Source organism: Tachyglossus aculeatus, chromosome 22 (assembly GCF_015852505.1).
Source record: "Tachyglossus aculeatus isolate mTacAcu1 chromosome 22, mTacAcu1.pri, whole genome shotgun sequence".
In the NCBI taxonomy this organism is placed as follows: Eukaryota; Metazoa; Chordata; class Mammalia; order Monotremata; family Tachyglossidae; genus Tachyglossus; species Tachyglossus aculeatus.
The window spans coordinates 37,364,984-37,387,636 of NC_052087.1; the positions used below are offsets into that span (position 1 = coordinate 37,364,984).

Here is a 22,653-nt window from a genome sequence, read left to right on the forward strand (position 1 = left end):
CCCGGCTCTGCCACTTGTCTGCTGTGTGACCGAGGGCAAGTCACTTCACTTCCCTGTGCCCCAGCTCCCTCATCTGTAAAAATGGGGATTAAGACTGTGAGCCCCATGTGGGACAATTTGATCACCTTGTATCCACCCCCCAGCGCTTAGAACAGTGCTCTGCACATAGTAAGCGCTTAACAAATGCCATCATTATTATTATTATCATCTGTAAAAATGGGGATTGACTGTGAGCCCCCCATGTGGGACATGTTCCTTCCTCTTATGTTCCTTCCTCTTCCCCTCGTCCCCCTCTCCATCCCCCCCATCTTACCTCCTTCTCTTCCCCACAGCACCTGTATATATGTATATATATACATATATGTTTATATGTATGTTTATATTTATATATGTATATATATACATATATATATATGTTTGTACATATTTATTACTCTATTTATTTATTTATTTTGCTTGTACCTATCTATTCTATTTATTTTATTTCGTTAGCATGTTTGGTTTTGTTCTCTGTCTCCCCCTTTTAGACTGTGAGCCCACTGCTGGGTAGGGACTGTCTCTAGATGTTGCCAACTTGGACTTCCCAAGCGCTCGGTACATCATCAATCGTATTTATTGAGCGCTTACGGTGTGCAGAGCACTGTACTAAGCGCTTGGGAAGTACAAATTGGCAACATATAGAGACAGTCCCTACCCAACAGTGGGCTCACAGTCTAAAAGAGTCCAGTGCTCTGCACACAGTAAGCGCTCAATAAATACGACTGATGATGATGACATGGACTGTGTCCAACCTGATTACTTTGTATGTATCCCAGGACTTAGAGCAGTCCCTGGCACAGAGTAACCATTTAACAAATACCATTTAAAAAAACAAAAGGAAACAGAAGTAGGAAAATTGTAGCAAGCCTATGAAATGTCCTGGCAGCCCTATGAATTGTTTTCCAAAAAGAATCTTTAGCCTGGTGAGATGTAGTTTATGAATTGCAGATTTATCCTTCACTCCCACATGCTGAAGTGGGCACTTGCCACTTCTCTTTTCAGGCGAAAGGAACTCAAACCAGGCCGCTTACCGTCAAACTGGGCCATCTTCTCGCAGAGTTTCACGTCCCCCAAGACGGCCCGGAACTGGGGCTGGTGGATGCAGGTGAGGAACCAGCGGTTGGTATTGGGGAAGGCCTGGCGAAACGGGGGCTCCAGAACCTGTTGGCGCAGCCCGGGGAGAAGGGGGAGGTTATCACGGGTGGGAAGAACGGGGACCCGGAGCGCCGCGAGGAACTCCCCAACACCTCCGTCCCCCGGCCTCCTCCTCCGACCGATCCCAGGCTCCCACTCCCTTGCCGCCCCAGAACGGCACTGGGCGCTGCGTGTTCAGCTGGGGGGATGCTTGGGCGGGCGGGGTACCCTGCTTATGCTGCCAGTCTCCCCCCCTGGGGTGGTCGAAGAGGTACTAATAAATAATAACGGCATTCGTTAAGCGCTTACTATGTGCCAAGCGCCGGGGGGGGGGGGGGGGTGCAACGTCAGCAGGTTGTCCCACGTGGGGCTCCCAGTCCTCACCCCCCTTTTCCAGATGAGGGAACCGAGGCCCAGAGAAGTGAAGTGACTTGCCCAAAGTCACCCGGCTGACAAGCGGCGGGGCCGGGATTTGAACCCATGACCTCACCGTACCTCGTTCTCGCCTGTCCCGCCATCGACCCCCGGCCCACGTCCTCCCCCGGGCCTGGAATGGCCTCCCTCTGCCCATCCGCCAAGCTAGCTCTCTTCCTCCCTTCAAGGCCCTACTGAGAGCTCACCTCCTCCAGGAGGCCTTCCCAGACTGAGCCCCTTCCCTCCTCTCCCCCTCGTCCCCCTCTCCATCCCCCCATCTTACCTCCTTCCCTTCCCCACAGCACCTGTATATATGTATATACGTTTGTACATATATTTTACTTGTACATATCTATCCTATTTATTTCATTTTGTTAGTATGTTTGGTTTTGTTCTCTGTCTCCCCCTTTTAGACTGTGAGCCCACTGTTGGGCAGGGACCGTCTCTATATGTTGCCAATTTGTACTTCCCAAGCGCTTAGTACAGTGCTCTGCACACAGTAAGCGCTCAATAAATACGATTGATGATGATGACGACCTCGGACTCCCAAGCCCGGGCTCTTTCCGCTGCGTCAAGGTGGTGATCCCTTTGGTAGCACCCTCCCCTTACACCCCCATCCCACCAAGCCTCTCGGAAAACCAGCTTCCGCCCCGCACGGCCTGGTGGCGAGAACACAGGCTTGGGAGCCAGAGGAGCTGGGTTCTAATCCCGCCTCCGCCGCCTGTCTTGCTGGGTGACCTTGGGCAAGTCGCCTCACTTCATTCAGTCAATCGTATTTATTGGGCGCTTACTGTGTGCACAGCCCCCAGCCCACTTCCCTGGGCCTGAGTTAACGCACTGATAAAATGGGGGTTCATTCAGTCGTATTTATTTATTGAGCACTTACTGTGTGCACAGCCCACATCCCTGGGCCTGAGTTAACGCATCGGTAAAATGGGGGTTCATTCAATCGTATTTATTTATTGAGCGCTTACTGTGTGCACAGCCCACATCCCTGGGCCTGAGTTAACGCGTCGGTAAAATGGGGGTTCATTCAATCGTATTTATTTATTGAGCGCTTACTGTGTGCACAGCCCACATCCCTGGGCCTGAGTTAACGCATCGGTAAAATGGGGGTTCATTCAATCGTATTTATTTATTGAGCGCTTACTGTGTGCACAGCCCACAACCCTGGGCCTGAGTTAACGCATCGGTAAAATGGGGATTCATTCAGTCGTATTTATTTATTGAGCACTTATTGTGTGCACAGCCCACATCCCTGGGCCTGAGTTAACGCATCGGTAAAATGGGGATTCATTCAGTCGTATTTATTTATTGAGCGCTTACTGTGTGCACAGCCCACATCCCTGGGCCTGAGTTAATGCATCGGTAAAATGGGGATTCATTCAATCGTATTTATTTATTGAGCGCTTACTGTGTGCACAGCCCACATCCCTGGGCCTGAGTTAACGCATCGGTAAAATGGGGGTTCATTCAATCGTATTTATTTATTGAGCGCTTACTGTGTGCACAGCCCACAACCCTGGGCCTGAGTTAACGCATCGGTAAAATGGGGATTCATTCAGTCGTATTTATTTATTGAGCACTTATTGTGTGCACAGCCCACATCCCTGGGCCTGAGTTAACGCATCGGTAAAATGGGGGTTCATTCAGTCGTATTTATTTATTGAGCGCTTACTGTGTGCACAGCCCACATCCCTGGGCCTGAGTTAACGCATCGGTAAAATGGGGGTTCATTCAATCGTATTTATTTATTGAGCACTTACTGTGTGCACAGCCCACATCCCTGGGCCTGAGTTAACGCATCGGTAAAATGGGGATTCATTCAGTCGTATTTATTTATTGAGCACTTATTGTGTGCACAGCCCACATCCCTGGGCCTGAGTTAACGCATCGGTAAAATGGGGATTCATTCAGTCGTATTTATTTATTGAGCGCTTACTGTGTGCACAGCCCACATCCCTGGGCCTGAGTTAACGCATCGGTAAAATGGGGATTCATTCAATCGTATTTATTTATTGAGCGCTTACTGTGTGCACAGCCCACATCCCTGGGCCTGAGTTAACGCATCGGTAAAATGGGGGTTCATTCAATCGTATTTATTTATTGAGCACTTACTGTGTGCACAGCCCCCAGCCCATTTCCCTGGGCCTGAGTTGATGCATCGGTAAAATGGGGGTTCATTCAATCGCATTTATTTATTGAGCGCTTACTGTGTGCAGAGCACTGCACTAAGCGCTTGGGAAGGACAAGTTGGCAACATCTAGAGACGGTCCCTACCCGACGACGGGCTCCCAGTCTAGGATGGGGATGACGCCTGCGAGCCCCATGTGGGACGGAGACTGCGTCCAAACTGATGAACTTATATAATAATAATAATAATAATGGCATTTGTTAAACGCTTACTATGTGCCAAGCACTGTTCTAAGCGCTGGGGGGGGATACAAAGTGATCACGTTGTCCCACGTGGGGCTCCCAGTCTTCATCCCCATTTTCCAGATGAGGGAACTGAGGCTCAGAGAAGTGAAGTGACTTGCCCCAAGTCCCACAGCTGACCATTGCTGGTGCCGGGATTTGAACCCATGACCTCTGACTCCAAAGCCCGAGCTCTTTCCACTGAGCCACGCTGCTTCTCTGTGGGGCGATGCCATTCAAATGCCCTTTATTTTTGTTGGGGTTTTTCTGCCATCTGGAGTTAGACTAGAATCTGGCTCCATCAGATGTCTGCTGTGTGACTGGGCCCGCTGTGGGACAACCCAATCACCTTGTAACCTCCCCAGCGCTCAGAACAGTGCTTTGCATATAGTAAGCGCCTAATAAATGCCATCATTATTATTATTATGATGATTTCACTTCTCTGTACCGCACTTACCTCATCTGTAAAATGAAGGTTACACTTCCTCTGTGCCTCACTTACCTCATCTGTGAAGTGGGGATGAAGACTGTGAGCCCCCTGAGGGACAACCTGATCACCTTGTAACCTCCCCAGCGCTTAGAACAGTGCTTTGCATATAGTAAGCGCTTAATAAATGTCGCCATTATTATTATTATTATTTCACTTCTCTGTACCGCACTTACCTCATCTGTAAAATGAAGGTTACACTTCTCTGTGCCTCAGTTACCTCATCTGTGAAGTGGGGATGAAGACTGGGAGCCCCCTGAGGGACAACCTGATCACCTTGTAACCTCCCCAGCGCTCAGAACAGTGCTTTGCATATAGTAAGCGCCTAATAAATGCCATCATTATTATTATTATGATGATTTCACTTCTCTGTACCGCACTTACCTCATCTGTAAATTGAAGGTTACACTTCCTCTGTGCCTCAGTTACCTCATCTGTGAAGTGGGGATGAAGACTGGGAGCCCCCTGAGGGACAACCTGATCACCTTGTAACCTCCCCAGTGCTTAGAACAGTGCTTTGCATATAGTAAGCGCCTAATAAATGCCATCATCATCATTATTATTATTATGATGATTTCACTTCTCTGTACCGCACTTACCTCATCTGTAAAATGAAGGTTACACTTCCTCTGTGCCTCAGTTACCTCATCTGTGAAATGGGGATGAAGACTGTGAGCCCCCTGAGGGACAACCTGATCACCTTGTAACCTCCCCAGCGCTTGGCACATAGTAAGCGCTTAATGCCACCATTATTATTATTATTATATAATAGAGAATACCAACAATAATAATGTTGGTATTTCTTAAGCGCTTCCTACGTGCCAAGCACTGTTGTAAGCGCTGGAACAGATACAAGGTGATCAGGTTGTCCCACGGGGGGCTCCCGGTCTTCATCCCCATTTGACAGATGAGGGAACTGAGGCCCAGAGAAGTGGAGTGACTTGCCCCAAGTCACACCGCTGACAATTGCTGGAGCCGGGATTTGAACCCATGACCTCTGACTCCAAAGCCCGAGCTCTTTCTACTGAGCCACCCAGCTTCTCCCTAACAGAGAACAACACCAACAATAAAAACGTTGGTATTTCTGAAGCGCTTACTATGTGCCAAGCACTGTTCTAAGCACTGGAATAGCTATAAGGTCATCGGGTTGTCCCACTGGGGAACTGAGGCTCAGAGACGGTAAGTGACTTGCCCGAGGTCACACGGCAGACACGCGGCGGGGCCGGGATTAGAACCCATGACCTCCGACTCCCAAGCCCGGGCTCTTTCCACTGAGCCACGCTGCGTCTACCCCAGTGCTTAGAACAGTGCTTGGCGCATAGTAAAGCGCTTCAGAAATGCCGTCACCATCATCACCATCATCATACTGTCCCCTGCCCAGGGAAGCACGAGAATCAACCCTTTTAGACTGTGAGCCCGCTGTTGGGTAGGGACCGTCTCTATATGTTGCCAATTTGTACTTCCCAAGCGCTTAGTACAGTGCTCTGCACATAGTAAGCGCTCAATAAATACGATTGATGATGATGATGAACACTGACTGACCCCAGGGGGCTGAGGTGGCCTCAAGGGTTCCATAACTTGTACTTCCCAAGCGCTTAGTACAGTGCTCTGCACACAATCAATCAATCGTATTTACTGAGCGCTTACTGTGCACAGAGCACTGTACTAAGCGCTTCAGAAGTACAAGTTGGCAACATATAGGGACAGTCATCATCATCAATCGTATTTATTGAGCGCTTCCTGTGCGCCGAGCACTGTACTAAGCGCTTGGGAAGTACAAGTTGGCAACATATAGAGACAGTCATCATCATCAATTGTATTTATTGAGCACTTACTGTGTGCAGAGCACTGTACTAAGCGCTTGGGAAGTACAAGTTGGCAACATATAGAGACGGTCCCTACCCAACAGTGGGCTCACACTAAGCGCTCAATAAATACGATTGATTGATTGATTGATATCACTTCACCTCCTCCCCCTTGCCCTTTAGGGCCTGGCTTAGGACAATAATAATAATAATAATAATAATAATAATGGCATTTATTAAGCGCTTACTATGTGCAAAGCACTGTTCTAAGCACAGGGGAGGTTACAAGGTGATGGGGTTGTCCCACGGGGGGGGCTCGCAGTCGTCACCCCCATTTTCCAGATGAGGTCACTGAGGCCCAGGGAGTGAAGTGACTTGCCCAAAGTCCCCCGGCTGACAGTTGGCCTGGCTCTTTCCACTGGGCCACGCGGCTTCCCGATCATCATCATCAGTCGTATTTATTGAGCGCTTACTGTGTGCAGAGCACTGTACTAAGCGCTTGGGAAGTACAAGTTGGCAACATAGAGAGACGGTCCCTACCCAACAGCGGGCCCAAGATCTCCGACTCTTGGGATGACACGGGACGGCGGTGGGGGGGACGGGGGAGGAGCGGCTGGACTTCCAAGCACGCACCGGGACGCCCACGGACAACTGAGGCAGCTCGCGGGAATCTTCGGGATTCCCTCCCCGCCCCATCCCCGCAAAATGACTCAGGCTGGGGCCGAGCTTGGGGGAGCCAGACTGGGAAAAATCCCACTCCCGGCACGAGTCCTGCCGACTTGTCCTTCCCAAGCGCTTAGTCCAGTGCCCTGCACACAGTAAGCGCCCAAGAAATACGATCGAATGAATGAATGACATCCTCAGAGCGGGTACTTATAATAGTAACAATAATGATGGCATTTATTAAGCACTATGTACTCATAATAATAACAATAATGATGGCTTTTATTAAGCGCTATGTACTTCATCAATCGTATGTATTGAGTGCTTACTGTGTGCAGAGCACTGTACTAAGTGCTTAGGAAGTACAAGTTGGCAACATATAGAGACAGTCCCTACCCAACAGTGGGCTCACAGTCTAAAAGGTGGAGACATATTTATTTATAATAATTTTTTATAATATTTTATAATATAATAATAATATTTATTTATAATAATACCGTCATTATTATTATTATTACCCCAGGGCTTAGAACAGTGCTTGGCACACTGAAAGCGCTTAACAAATACCATCATCATTATTATTATTATTATTATTACCCCAGGGCTTAGAACAGTGCTTGGCACATAGTAAGCGCTTAACAAATACTGTCATTATTATTATTATTACCACCCCAGGGCTTAGAACAGTGCTTGGCACACTGAAAGCGCTTAACAAATACCATCATTATTATTATTATTATTATTAATACCCCAGGGCTTAGAACAGTGCTTGGCACATAGTAAGCGCTTAACAAATACCGTCATTATTATTATTATTATTATTATTACCCCCGGGCTTAGAACAGTGCTTGGCACATAGTAAGCACTTAACAAATACCATCATTATTATTATTATTATTACCAGGGCTTAGAATAGTGCTTGGCACATAGTAAGCGCTTAACAAATACCATCATTATTATTATTATTATTATTACCCCAGGGCTTAGAACAGTGCTTGGCACATAGTAAGCGCTTAACAAATACCATCATTATTATTACCCCAGGGCTTAGAACAGTGTTTGGCACATAGTAAGCGCTTAACAAATACCGTCACTATTATTATTATTATTATTATTACCCCAGGGCTTAGAACAGTGCCTGGCACATAGTAAGCGCTTAACAAATACCGTCATTATTATTATTATTACCACCCCAGGGCTTAGAACAACGCTTGGCACATAGTAAGCACTTAACAAATACCGTCATTATTATTATTATTATTACCCCAGGGCTTAGAACAGTGCTTGGCACATTGAAAGTGCTTAACAAATACCATTATTATTATTATTATTATTATTAGCCAATCCTCCCCTCGGTTTGGGGATCCAGCGCTGGGTATCCCCACCCCGCCCTGGGCCCACCCGACGCCCTAAGATCACAGCCGGAGTCAAAGGTATCATTCATTCATTCAATCGGATTGATTGAGCGCTTACTGTGTGCAGAGCACTGTACTAAGCGCTTGGGAAGTAATAATTATAATAATGGCATTTATTAAGCGCTTACTACGTGCAAAGCACTGTTCTAAGCGCTGGGGAGGTTACATGGTGATCAAGTTGTCCCACGGGGGGCTGCCAGTCTTAATCCCTATTTTACAGATGAGGGAACTGAGGCCCAGAGAATAATGATAATAATAATGATGGCATTTATTAAGCGCTTTCTCTGTGCAAAGTACTGTTCTAAGCGCTGGGGAGGTTACAAGGTGATCAAGTTGTCCCACGGGGGGCTCCCAGTCTTAATCCCCATTTTCCAGATGAGGGCACTGAGGCCCAGAGAATAATAACGATAATAATAATGATGGCATTTATTAAGCGCTTTCTATGTGCAAAGTACTGTTCTAAGCGCTGGGGAGGTTCCAAGGTGATCAGGTTGTCCCACGGTGGGCTCCCAGTCTTAATCCCCATTTTCCAGATGAGGGAACTGAGGCCCAGAGAATAATAATGATAATAATAATGATGGCATTTATTAAGCGCTTTCTATGTGCAAAGCACTGTTCTAACCGCTGGGGGGGTTCCAAGGTGATCGGGTGGTCCCACGGGGGGCTCCCAGTCTTAATCCCCATTTTCCAGCTGAGGGAACTGAGGCCCAGAGAATAATAATGCTAATAATAATAACAATGGCATTTATTAAGTACAAGTTGGGACCATCTAGAGACGGCCCCCTACCCAACAGTGGGCCATCTGGCGGGGTTCCTTTGGTTCTGGGTTCGAATCTTGCCGGCTACGGATGCATTTTCCTTTGGCATCATCTTCACCATCCATTAGCCGTATTTATCTTTTAGACTGTGAGCCCCCCGTTGGGTAGGGGCTGTCTCTATATGCTGCCAACTTGGACTTCCCAAGGGCTTAGTCCAGCGCTCTGCACACAGTAAGCGCTCAATAAATACGATTGATTGATTGATTCTCCCCCTCCCAAGTCTTCGGCAGGCCAGGACCCCGCCTCTGGCCCCCTCTCCTAGCCCCCCGGCGATGAACGCACCGGCCCTTCGCGCCCATTCACCTGCTTGTAGAGCCACAGCAGCGTGCAGGCGACCGTGATATCCGCCAGCGTCACCCGCTCCCCAACCAGGAAGGTCCGGGTCTTCAGGTGGGCATCCAGCAGGCCCAGGACCCGCTTCACCTCCTCCTTGGCGTTCTCCGTAGCCTGGGGGGCACAGTCTGAGGTCACTTGAGGAGTCCGGCCTTCCTCCACCCAACACCTTTCCGGCGGGCACCTGATCCACGACTGGCCAGGCCTCTTTCGAGGCCTGTATGTTTGTACGTATTTATGACTCTATTTTACTTGTCCAGACCTCTTTCGAGGCCTGTATATGTTTGCACATATTTTTTACTCTATTTATTTATTTATTTTACTTGTACATATCTATTCTATTTATTTTATCTTGTTAGTATGTTTGGTTTTGTTCTCTGTCTCCCCCTTTTAGACTTTGAGCCCACTGTTGGGTAGGGCTTTCCTCCACCCAACACCTTTCCGTCAGGCACCTGATTCACAACCGGCCAGGCCTCTTTCGAGGCCTGTATATATGTTTGTACATATTTATTACTCTATTTATTTTACTGGTACATATCTATTTATTTTATTCTGTTAGTATGTTTGGTTTTGTTCTCTGTCTCCCCCTTCTAGACTTTGAGCCCACTGTTGGGTAGGGCTTTCCTCCACCCAACACCTTTCCATCAGGCACCTGATCCACGACTGGCCAGGCCTCTTTCGAGGCCCGTATGTTTGTACATATTTATTACTCTATTTATTTATTTTACTTGTACATATCTATTCTATTTATTTTACCTTGTTAGTATGTTTGGTTTTGTTCTCTGTCTCCCCCTTTTAGACTGTGAGCCCACTGTTGGGTAGGGCTTTCCTCCACCCAACACCCTTCCGTCGGGCACCTGATCCACGACTGGCCAGGCCTCTTTCGAGGCCTGTATATATGTTTTTACATACTTATTACTCTATTTACTTATTTTGCTGGTACATATCTATTCTATTTATTTTATTTTGTTAGTATGTTTGGTTTTGTTCTCTGTCTCCCCCTTTTAGACTGTGAGCCCACTGTTGGGTAGGGCTTTCCTCCACCCAACACCCTTCCGTCGGGCACCTGATCCACGACTGGCCAGGCCTCTTTCGAGGCCTGTATATATGTTTGTACATAGTTATTACTCTATTTATTTATTTTACTGGTACATATCTATTCTATTTATTTTATTTTGTTAGTATGTTTGGTTTTGTTCTCTGTCTCCCCCTTTTAGACTTTGAGCCCACTGTTGGATAGGGCTTTCCTCCACCCAACACCTTTCCGTCGGGCACCTGATCCACGACCGGCCAGGCCTCTTTCGAGGCCTGTATATATGTTTGTACATATTTATTACTCTATTCATTTATTTATTTATTTTACTTGTACATATCTGTTCTATTTATTTTATTTTGTTAGTATGTTTGGTTTTGTTCTCTGTCTCCCCCTTTTAGACTGTGAGCCCACTGTTGGGTAGGGACTGTCTATATGTTGCCAACTTGGACTTCCCAAGCACTGAGTACAGTGCTCTGCACACAGTAAGCGCTCAATAAACACAATTGATTGATTGATTGATTGATTTCGAGGAGCAGCGTGGCCTAGCGGGAAGGGCGTGGGCTGGCCAGCGGGGCTCCTGGGTCCTCATCCCGGCTCTGCCACCGGCTAATTCATTCAATCGTATTGATTGAGCGCTTACTACGGGCAGAGCACCGGACTAAGCGCTTGGGAAGGACAAGTTAAGGAGCGCCTCATGCTTCGTGGTTGGGCAAGTCGCTTCGCTTCTTGGTGCCTCCATCTATAAATCGGGGGGGTCCAATATCTGTTCTCCCTCCTTCTTAGGCTGCTGTGGGACAGGACCTGATTATCTTCAAACTATCCCGGGGCTTGGCAATCAATCAATCAATCAATCAATCGTATTTATTGAGCGCTTACTGTGTGCAGAGCACTGCACTAAGCGCTGGGGAAGTACAAGTTGGCAACATCTAGAGACGGTCCCTACCCAACAGTGGGCTCACAGTCTAAAATGGGGAGACAGAGAACAAAACCAAACATACTAACAAAATAAAACAAATAGAATAGACATGTACAAGTAAAATAAATAGAGTAATAAATATGTGCAAACATAAATATATATTAAATCTTTGTGGTCGGGCCTGGATTGGTCATAAATACGATTGATGATGATTGGTCCATCGGAGGGACCAAAATTCCCCGGAGTCCAGCTACAACCAAATTGGCCTTGGACTTACAACAACTTTAATGCCGGTCTCTCCCTCCAGATTCGAAACTCAATCAAGCAATCAATCATTCGTATTTATTGAGCGCTTACTGTGTGCAAGGCACTGTACTAAGCGCTTGGGAAGTACAAGTGAGCAGGAATCATGTGAGCAATCATGTGAGTAGCGTTACGGCCTAGTAGAAGCAGCTTACCGCTAAACAGAGCACTGACCCAGGAGTCGGAAAGACTGGGATCTCATCCCAGCTCTTCCACGTGTCTGCCGCGTGGCCCTTGGCAAGAGACTTAACTTCTCTGTGCCTCAGTTCCCTCAGCTGTAAGACTGTGAGCCCCACGCGGGATCCCGGCTCCGCCAATTGTCAGCTGTGTGACTTTGGGCAAGTCACTCAACTTCTCTGGGCCTCAGTTCCCTCATCTGGAAAATGGGGATGAAGACTCTGAGCCCCCCGTGGGACAACCTGATCTCCTTGTAATCTCCCCGGCACTTAGTACAGTGCTTTGCACATGGTAAGCACTTAATAAATGCCATTATGATTATTATTAATCAACCTGACTACCCTGCATCTAAGAGAACAGTGCTTGGCACACAGTAAGCGCATAACAAATACCACCACCATTATTATTACTCTCTCAATTATTATTATTATTATTATTATTATTATCCAACCTGACTACCCTGCATCTAAGAGAACAGTGCTTGGCACACAGTAAACGCGTAACAAATACCACCACCATTATTATTACTCTCCCAATTATTATTATTATTAGCCAACCTGACTACCCTGTATCTAGAACAGTGCTTGGCACACAGTGAGCGCTTAACAAATACCACCACCATTATTACTATTGGGTAGGGACTGTCTCTATATGTTGCCAACTTGTACTTCCCAAGCGCTTAGTCCAGTGCTCTGCACACAGTAAGCGCTCAATAAATACGATTGATGATGATGATGATTATTATTACTCTCCCAAACATTCAGTAGAGTCCTCTGCATGCAGTAGGTGCTCAATAAATCCACTGATTGATTGAAAAATTGCGCTGCTTGTTGTTGCGTTCCTCTCCTTGTCCCATCTTCCGCTTGGCCCCCCTTCCCCACTCTCTCCCCGCTTGGGTCAAGTCAAAGGAAGTCCTCCCAAGGACTTCGCTGCCAACTTGTCCTTCCCCAGCGCTTAGTGCAGTGCTCTGCACACAGCAAGTGCTCAATACGATTGATTGATGGATTGATTGACTTCGAATGCTGTCACCCTCCCGCACATCCCGGGTCCCAAAACAACGGAAACGGTGCCCGGAAACGGAGGGCCCTCGGAAGGGTGACCACCTTTCCGCCGCCTCTCCTCAAACCCCATCCCGCTTCCTCCTGGATTTCCCTGGACGGACGGGGGCCCACGGTCCCTAGCGGGAGCCGCCCCCGGGGTTTGCCCTTGCTCCTCCCGTCTCACCTGCTTGTTGTGGTGCATGATGCCCAGGGTCGGGAACACCCAGGTGCTGGCTGGCGGGACGATGTCGCTATCGGCAAAGCTCACCCACTGCACCACCTGGGCGGCCGCCTCCGGAGTGCTGCCCCGCAGCTCCTCGTTGCTCACTGGAAGGGACAAGCCGGGCGTCAGCCCCACAGTATTTAGGAACAGATCCATAAATCTGTTACTTATATTAACGTCGGTCCTCCCCCCTCTGAGCCGTAAGCTGGTGTCACTGGAAGGGACAATCCGGACGCTGACCTTCCGAGGGGAGGCCCCGTCCACCCAAAACACACCGTCCTCTCCCTCTGCGCCATCTACGCCCTTGGATCAGCGTCCTTTGGGCCTCTGATATTCACCCTACCTTCAGCCCCACAGTATTTAGGAACAGATCCATAAATCTGTTACTTATATTAACGTCGGTCCTCCCCCCTCTGAGCCGTAAGCTGGTGTCACTGGAAGGGACAATCCGGACGCTGACCTTCCGAGGGGAGGCCCCGTCCACCCAAAACACACCGTCCTCTCCCTCTGCGCCATCTACGCCCTTGGATCAGCGTCCTTTGGGCCTCTGATATTCACCCTACCTTCAGCCCCACAGTATTTAGGAACAGATCCATAAATCTGTTACTTATATTAACGTCGGTCCTCCCCCCTCTGAGCCGTAAGCTGGTGTCACTGGAAGGGACAATCCGGACGCTGACCTTCCGAGGGGAGGCCCCGTCCACCCAAAACACACCGTCCTCTCCCTCTGCGCCATCTACGCCCTTGGATCAGCGTCCTTTGGGCCTCTGATATTCACCCTACCTTCAGCCCCACAGTATTTAGGAACAGATCCATAAATCTGTTACTTATATTAACGTCGGTCCTCCCCCCTCTGAGCCGTAAGCTGGTGTCACTGGAAGGGACAATCCGGGCGCTGACCTTCCGAGGGGAGGCCCCGTCCACCCAAAACACACCGTCCTCTCCCTCTGCGCCATCTACGCCCTTGGATCAGCGTCCTTTGGGCCTCTGATATACACCCTAACTTCAGCCCCACAGTACTTAGGAACGGATCCACAAATCTGTTACTTATATTAACGTTGGTCCTCCCCGCTCTGGGCTGTAAGCTGGTGTCACTGGAAGGGGCAATCCGAGCGTTGCCCTTCCGAGGGGAGGCCCCGTCCACCCAAAACACACCGTCCTCTCCCTCTGCGCAATCTACGCCCTTGGATCAGCATCCTTTGGGCTTCTGATATTCACCCTACCTTCAGCCCCACAGTATTTAGGAACAGATCCACAAATCTGTTATTTATATAAACGTCGGTCCTCCCCTCTCCGGGCCGTAAGCTGGTGTCACAGGAAGGGACAATCCGGGCGTTGACCTTCCGAGGGGAGGCCCCGTCCACCCAAAACACACCGTCCTCTCCCTCTGTGCCATCTGTGGGGCAACCTGATCACCCTGTATCCTCCCCAGCGCTTAGAACAGTGCTTTGCACATAGTAAATGCCAATTATTATTATTATTATCATCTACGCACTGGGATCAGCATCCTTTGGGCCTCTGATAGTCACCCTACCTTCAGCCCCACAGTATTTAGGAACAGATCCATAAATCCATTACTTATATTAACGTCGGTCCTCCCCCCTCTGGCCTGTAAGCTTGTGGGCAGGAAAAGTGTCTACCAACTCGTGCATCACACTCTCCCACGCGCTTAATACAGTGCTCTGCCCGCAGTAAATGTTCAATAGATGCCACCGTGTTCAGCGCGGGGGGTGGAAGAGAAATCACAAGTGGACAGTGAGGGAGATGGGGTCCCCCCTCAGACCTCGACGCCCCACACCCAAGCTGGCTCAGCCTCCCATTATTCACTCACTCATTCATTCAATCGTACTGACTGAGCGCTTACTGTGTGCAGAGCACTGGACTAAGCGCTTGGGAAGTCCGAGTTGGCAACATCTAGAGACGGTCCCTACCCAACAGCGGGCTCACGGCTTAGAAGGGGACCACCATTACCATAGTGGGCGATGGCATTGCTCTCGAACACGCAGAACCCATCGTCACCCTCAAACGCTGGGACCTGCGGACAGAAGAGACAGCCAGTGAAGTGAACGCCTCCCCGGGGGGGACGGTTTGAGGCCACCCACCTTCTTCCCCTCGCCCTCCCCGCAGGGACAGTCACTCCCAAGAAGGCCTGGGAGCCAAACGGCCCCACTGCAATTCCTTTACAGGTTCCTGTGGCATATGCTGCCAACTTGTACTTCCCAAGCGCTTAGTACAGTGCTCTGCACACAGTAAGCGCTCAATATATACGATTGATTCTTTGGAGGACTTCTGGAGAAGCAGTATGGAAGCTGGAAGGACCCAGCCCAGCTCCGCCACTTGTCTGCTGTGTGACCTTGGGCAAGTCACTCCACTTCTGCGCCTCAGTTACTTCATCCGTAAAATAATAATAATGATGGCATTTGTTAAGCGCTTACTATGTGCAAAGCACTGTTCTAAGCGCTGGGCGGGGGGCGTACAAGGTGATGAGGTTGTCCCATGTGGGACGCACAGTCTTAATCCCCATTTTACAGACGAGGGAACTGAGGCTCAGAGAAGTGAAGTGACTTGCCCAAGGTCACACAGCAGACGTGGCGGAGCCGGGATTTGAACCCATGACCTCCGACTCCAAAGCCCGGGCTCTTTCCACTGAGCCACGCTGCTTCCCTAAAAGGACTATGTGGGACAGGGACTGCGTCCAACCTGATGAACTTGTAATCAGCGCTTCGAACAGTGCTTTGCACATAGTAAGCGCTTAACAGATGCCATCATCATCATCATCACCAATCGCATTTATTGAGCGCTTACTGTGTGCAGAGCACTGTACTAAGCGCTTGGGAAGTCCAAGTTGGCAACATCTAGAGACAGCCCCTACCCAACAGTGGGCTCACAGTCTAAAAGGGGGAGACAGAGAACAAAACCAAACATGCTAACAAAATAAAATAAATAGATATGTACAAGTAAAATAAATAAAGAGAGTAACAAATATGTACAAACCTATATACATATATACAGGTGCAGTGGGGAAGGGAAGGAGGTAAGATGGGGGGATGGAGTCGTTCAATCGTATTTACTGAGCGCTTGGGAAGTACAAGTTGTATTTACCCTGGTGCCTAGAACAGTGCAGGGCACATAGTAAGCGCTTAACGAATACCGTTTTAAAAAGGGGGGGGGGGGGGGAGAGGGCTTCTCAAGGACAGGGAGAACACAGAAACCCCCAGATCATCATCAATTGTATTTATTGAGCGCTTACTATGTGCAGAGCACTTTACTAAGCGCTTGGGAAGTACAAACTGGCAACATATAGAGACAGTCCCTACCCAACAGTGGGCTCACAGTCTAAAAGGGGGAGACAGACGACAAAACCAAACAGACTAACAAAATAAAATAGAATAGAATAGATATGTACAAGTAAAACAGAGTAACAAATATGTCCAAACATATATACAGGTGCAGTGGGGAAGGGAAGGAGGTAAGATGGGGGGATGATCATCATCATCATCAATCGTATCTATTGAGCGCTTACTATGTGCAGAGCACTGTACTAAGCGCTTGGGAAGTACAAATTGGCAACATATAGAGACGGGCCCTACCCAACAGTGGGCTCACAGTTTAAAAGGGGGAGACAGATGACAAAACCAAACAGACTAACAAAATAAAATAAATAGAATAGATATGTACAAGTAAAATAGAGTAACAAATATGTACAAACATATATACAGGTGCAGTGGGGAAGGGAAGGAGGTAAGATGGGGGGGATGATCATCATCATCATCAATCGTATCTATTGAGCGCTTACTACGTGCAGAGCACTGTACTAAGCGCTTGGGAAGTACAAATTGGCAACATATAGAGACGGGCCCTACCCAACAGTGGGCTCACAGTCTAAAAGGGGGAGACAGACGACAAAACCAAACAGACTAACAAAATAAAATAGAATAGAATAGATATGTACAAGTAAAACAGAGTAACAAATATGTCCAAACATATATACAGGTGCAGTGGGGAAGGGAAGGAGGTAAGATGGGGGGATCATCTTCATCATCATCATTCGTATCTCTTGAGCGCTTACTATGTGCAGAGCACTGTACTAAGCGCTTGGGAAGTACAAATTGGCAACATCTAGAGACGGGCCCTACCCAACAGTGGGCTCCCAGTCTAAAAGGGGGAGCCAGACCCCCTCCCGCCTCACCTTGCCGGCAGGAAATTTGCGGAGGAATTCTGGGGTGCGGTTGGTCTGGCCGAAGTGGAACTGGGGGGGTGTGGAGAGCACCCGGATCTGGGCCCCGCTGTACTGGGCGGCGATGAGGGCCTTGAAGGCGCGCCAGTTTTCGGGATACGTGTACAGGGTCTGCAGAAAGCAAGGGAAGGAGGGTGAAGAAGGGTGGGGAATCTCTCCGCCCTCCCGGTGCTGCCCGAACTCAGGACCGCCACCCCTCCCCAGACGCGCACGGCCCCCCGGACCGCTTTATGAACACTTCTCTGCCACTCGGCTGGACGGTGGGGACCGAGTTCGGGCCCGCCCCGCGCCCCTCCAACGATCCTACTTCTTACACCCCACAAAGCCGACTTTCTTGGTCACCCGCGCTTTCAAAACCGAGCCTCTTCGCCCTCCGGACCCGGGAGGCAGCGGGGGCTAGTCCCGGCTCTGCCAACTGTCAGCTGGGTGACTTTGGGCAAGTCACTTCACTTCTCTGGGCCTCAGTTACCTCATCTGTAAAACGGGGGTGACTCTGGGCAAGTCAGTTAACTTCTCCGGGCAAGTCACTTCAGCAGCGTGGCTCAGTGGAAAGAGCACAGGCTTTGGAGTCAGAGGTCATGGGTTCGAATCCCGGCTCTGCCCCATGTCTGCTGTGTGATCTTGGGTAAGTCACTTAACTTCTCTGAGCCTCAGTTACCTCATCTGTAAAATGGGGATTAAGACCGTGAGCCCCACGTGGGACAACCTGATCACTTTGTACCCTCCCAGCGCTTAGAACAGTGCTTTGCACACAGTAAGCGCTTAACAAATGCCAACAGTATTATTATTATTATTCTCTGTGCCTCAGTGACCTCATCTGGAAAATGGGGATGAAGACTGTGAGCCCCCCGTGGGACACCCTGATCACCTTGTAACCTCCCCAGCGCTTAGAACAGTGCTTTATAATAATAATGATGGCATTTGTTAAGCACTTACTATGTGCAGAGCACTGTTCTAAGCGCTGGGGAGGTTACAAGGTGATCAGGTTGTCCCACGGGGGGCTCCCAGTCTTCATCCCCAGTTTACAGATGAGGGAACTGAGGCCCAGAGAAGTGAAGTGACTTGCCCAAAAGTCACACAGCTGACAAGTGGCGGAGCTGGGATTTGAACCCATGACCTCTGACTCCAAAGCCCGGGCTCTTTCCACTGGGCCACGCTGCTTCTCTTTGCACATAGTAAGTGCTTAATGAATGCCATTATTATATATTGGCAGCAACTAGAGACGGTCCATAATAATAATAATAATAATAATAATAATAATAATAATAACAATGACTGCATTTATTAAGCACTTACAATGTGCAAAGCACTGTTTTTTTTTTGTTTGTTTTTTTTTTTTAATGGCATTTATTAAGCGCTTACTATGTGCAGAGCACTGTTCTAAGCGCTGGGGAGGTTACAAGGTGATCATTTTGCCACAAGTGGGGCTCAGTCACCTCATTCAATCGTATTTATTGAACACTTTACAGTACAGTGCTCTGCACGCAGTAAGCGCTCAATAAATACGATTGAATGAATGAACAATTACTGTGTGCAGAACACTGTACTAAGCGCTTGGGAAGTACAAGTTGGCAACATATAGAGCCGGTCCCTACCCAACAGCGGGCTCACAGTCTTAATCCCCATTTTTCAGATGAGGGAACAGAGGCCCAGAGAAGTGCCTTGCCCAAAGTCACACGGCTACTAATTGGCGGAGCCGGGATTTGAACCCATGACCTCCGACTCCAAGGCCCAAGTTCTTTCCACTGAGCCACGCTCCCTAATCCATCAATCAGTCAATCGCATTTATTGAGCGCTTACTGTGTGCAGAGCACTGTACTACGCGCTTGGGAAGTCCAAGTTGGCAACATATAGAGACGGTCGCTACCCACCAACGGGCTCAGTCTAGAAAGTGGAGACAGACGACGAAGCAAATTAACCAAAGAGAATAAATACAATAGTAAATATGTCACCCCCGCCGCCCGGTGTGGCTCAGTGGAAAGAGCCCGGGCTTTGGAGTCAGAGGTCGCGGGTTCGAATCCCGGCTCTGCTGTGTGACCTTGGGCAAGTCACTTCACTTCTCTGAGCCTCAGTGACCTCATCTGTAAAATGAGGATTAAGACTGGGAGCCCCACATGGGACAACCTCATCACCTTGTATCCCCCCCAGCGCTTAGAACAGTGCTTTGCACATAGTAAGCGCTTAACAAATACCATCATCATCATCATCATTATTATTATTTCGGGGGGCCACGACCCAAGCCCGAATGAATACGATTGAATGAATGAATACACAGCACCCGTATATACATTCATTCAATCACTCATTCAATCGTATTTATTGAGCACTTACTGTGCGCAGAGCACTGGACTAAGCGCTTGGGAAGTCCAAGTTGGCAACATCTAGAGACGGTCCCTACCCAACAGTGGGCTCACAGTCGAGAATCAATCAATCGTATTTATTGAGCGCTTACTGTGTGCAGAGCACTGGACTAAGCGCTTGGGAAGTCCAAGTTGGCAACATCTAGAGACGGTCCCTACCCAACAGTGGGCTCACAGTCTATAAATGTACAAATTTGTAAATGTACAAATTCATTCTATTTATGTTATTAACGTGTTTTGTTCTCTGTTGTACGTATTTATTACTCTATTTGTACATATTTATTCTATTTATTTTATTAACATGTTTTGTTCTCTGTTGTACATATTTATTACTCTATTTGTACATATTTATTCTAGTTATTTTATTAACATGTTTTGTTCTCTGTTGTACGTATTTATTACTCTATTTGTACATATTTATTCTATTTATTTTGTTAACATGTTTTGTTCTCTGTTGTACGTATTGACTACTCTGTACATATTTATTCTGTTAACATGTTTTGTTCTCTGTTGTACGTATCTATTACTCTATTTGTACATATTCATTCTATTTATTTTATTAACATATGCTGTTCTCTGTTGTACGCATTTATTACTCTATTTGTACATATTCATTCTATTTATTTCATTAACATGTTTTGTTCTCTGTTATGCGTATTTATTACTCTATTTGTACATATTTATTCTATTTATTTTGTTAACATGTTTTGTTCTCTGTTGTACGTATTTATTACTCTATTTGTACATATTTATTCTATTTATTTTATTAACATGTTTTGTTCTCTGTTGTACGTACTTATTACTCTATTTGTACATATTCATTCTATTTATTTAACATATGCTGTTCTCTGTTGTACGCATTTATTACTCTATTTGTACATATTCATTCTATTTATTTCATTAACATGTTTTGTTCTCTGTTATGCGTATTTATTACTCTATTTGTACATATTTATTCTATTTATTTTGTTAACATGTTTTGTTCTCTGTTGTACGTATTGACTACTCTATTTGTACATATTTATTCTGTTAACATGTTTTGTTCTCTGTTGTACGTATCTATTACTCCATTTGTACATATTTATTCTATTAATTTTATTAACGTGTTTTGTTCTCTGTTGTACGTATCTATTACTCTATTTGTACATATTTATTCTATTTATTTTATTAACATGCTTTGTTCTGTTGTACGTATCTATTACTCTATTTGTACATATTTATTCTATTTATTTTGTTAACATGTTTTGTTCTCTGTTGTGCGTATTTATTACTCTATTTGTACATATTGATCCTATTTATTTCATTAACATGTTTTGTTCTCTGTTGTGCGTATTTACTACTCTATTTGTACATATTCATTCTATTTATTTTATTAACATGTTCTCTGTTATGCGTATTTATTACTCTATTTGTACATATTTATTCTATTTAGCTTATTAACATGTGCTGTTCTGTTGTACGTATCTATTACTCTATTTGTACATATTTATTCCACTTATTTTATTAACATGTTTTGTTCTCTGTTGTACTTATTTATTACTCTATTTATTTGTACATCTTTATTCCATGTACATTATTCTGTTAACAAGTTTTGTTGTCTGTCTCCCCCTTCTAGACTGTGAGCCCGCTGCTGGGTAAGGGACCGGCTCTAGATGTTGCCAACTTGGACTTCCCCGGCGCTCAGTACAGTGCTCTGCGCACAGTAAGCGCTCAGTAAATAGGATGAATGGATGATCGAATGAATGAATGAGTGAATGAATGAATGATGCCCGGCTCCTCTCCTCTCTCCTGTCCAATGCCCCGCCAGCGTCCCGGGGCTCCCGGCCTCCCCTCCGCCCGGTCCCTGCCGCCCCCCCGGACAATCGTGCCGCCCCCTCCCCGGGTCGGGCCCCCGGTCCGCCCCGGGCTCCGTCGGGGGCGGCCTGCGGGCCCCTGGACGGAGGATGGCGACGGATGCGGCGCCCCCGGGCCCCGCCGCCCGTTACACTCACCCCGGCCGCCATGCTGATTCCGCAGAGAAAGGGGGGCGGTTGCTCGGCGCGGCCGTAAAGTGGGCTGGCCGGGAGTTGGGGAGGGGGTGTGGGCGAGCTGCGGCCGTAAAGCGAGGACTGTCGCGCGACGCCGCGGCGGACAGAGAGGGGAGTTGCGCCGCTTCGCGCATGCGCGGTCCGTTCCGTGAAGAGCGTGCCGGGAAGAGGCGGGGTTGGGGGGGGGAGAGAAGGGCCGCTGTCAGTCAATCCTATTTATTCATTCAGTCAATCCTACTTATTCATTCAGTCAATCCTACTTATTTATTCATTCAGTCAATCGTATTTATTCATTGTCAATCCTATTTATTCATTCAGTCAATCCTATTTATTCATTCATTCATTCAATCGTATTTATTCATTCGGTCAATCCTATTTATTCATTCAGTCAATCCTACTTATTCATTCAGTCAATCCTACTTATTTATTCATTCAGTCAATCGTATTTATTCATTGTCAATCCTATTTATTCATTCAGTCGATCCTATTTATTCATTCATTCATTCAATCGTATTTATTCATTCAGTCAATCCTATTTTTTCATTCAGTCAATCCTACTTATTCATTCAGTCAATCCTATTTATTTATTCAGTCAGTCAATCGTATTTATTCATTGTCAATCCTATTCATTCAGTCAATCCTATTTATTCTTTCATTCATTCAATCGTATTTATTCATTCAGTCAATCCTATTTATTTATTCATTCCTTCGTATTTATTCATTCAGTCAATCCAATTCATTTATTCATTCATTCAATCGTATTTATTCATTCAGTCAATCCTATTTATTCATTCAGTCAGTCAATCCTATT

At 47.1% G+C, this 22,653-nt stretch overlaps 1 protein-coding gene across 1 annotated transcript in view; it reads right to left on the minus strand.

Annotated features, from left to right (window-relative positions):
• The window catches only part of EEF1G (eukaryotic translation elongation factor 1 gamma), a 33,901-nt gene extending 12,068 nt beyond the window's left edge, over window positions 1-21,833 (minus strand). The window contains exons 1-6 of the mRNA XM_038764332.1: window positions 21,807-21,833; window positions 17,408-17,566; window positions 15,190-15,253; window positions 13,180-13,322; window positions 9,494-9,637; window positions 1,071-1,200 (exon numbers count right to left, since the gene is read on the minus strand). Of these exons, the coding sequence (XP_038620260.1) occupies window positions 1,071-1,200; window positions 9,494-9,637; window positions 13,180-13,322; window positions 15,190-15,253; window positions 17,408-17,566; window positions 21,807-21,818 (652 nt within the window). The 5' untranslated portion in view covers window positions 21,819-21,833. The remainder of the gene's footprint in view (window positions 1-1,070; window positions 1,201-9,493; window positions 9,638-13,179; window positions 13,323-15,189; window positions 15,254-17,407; window positions 17,567-21,806) is intronic.
• Window positions 21,834-22,653: the final 820 nt, after the last annotated feature.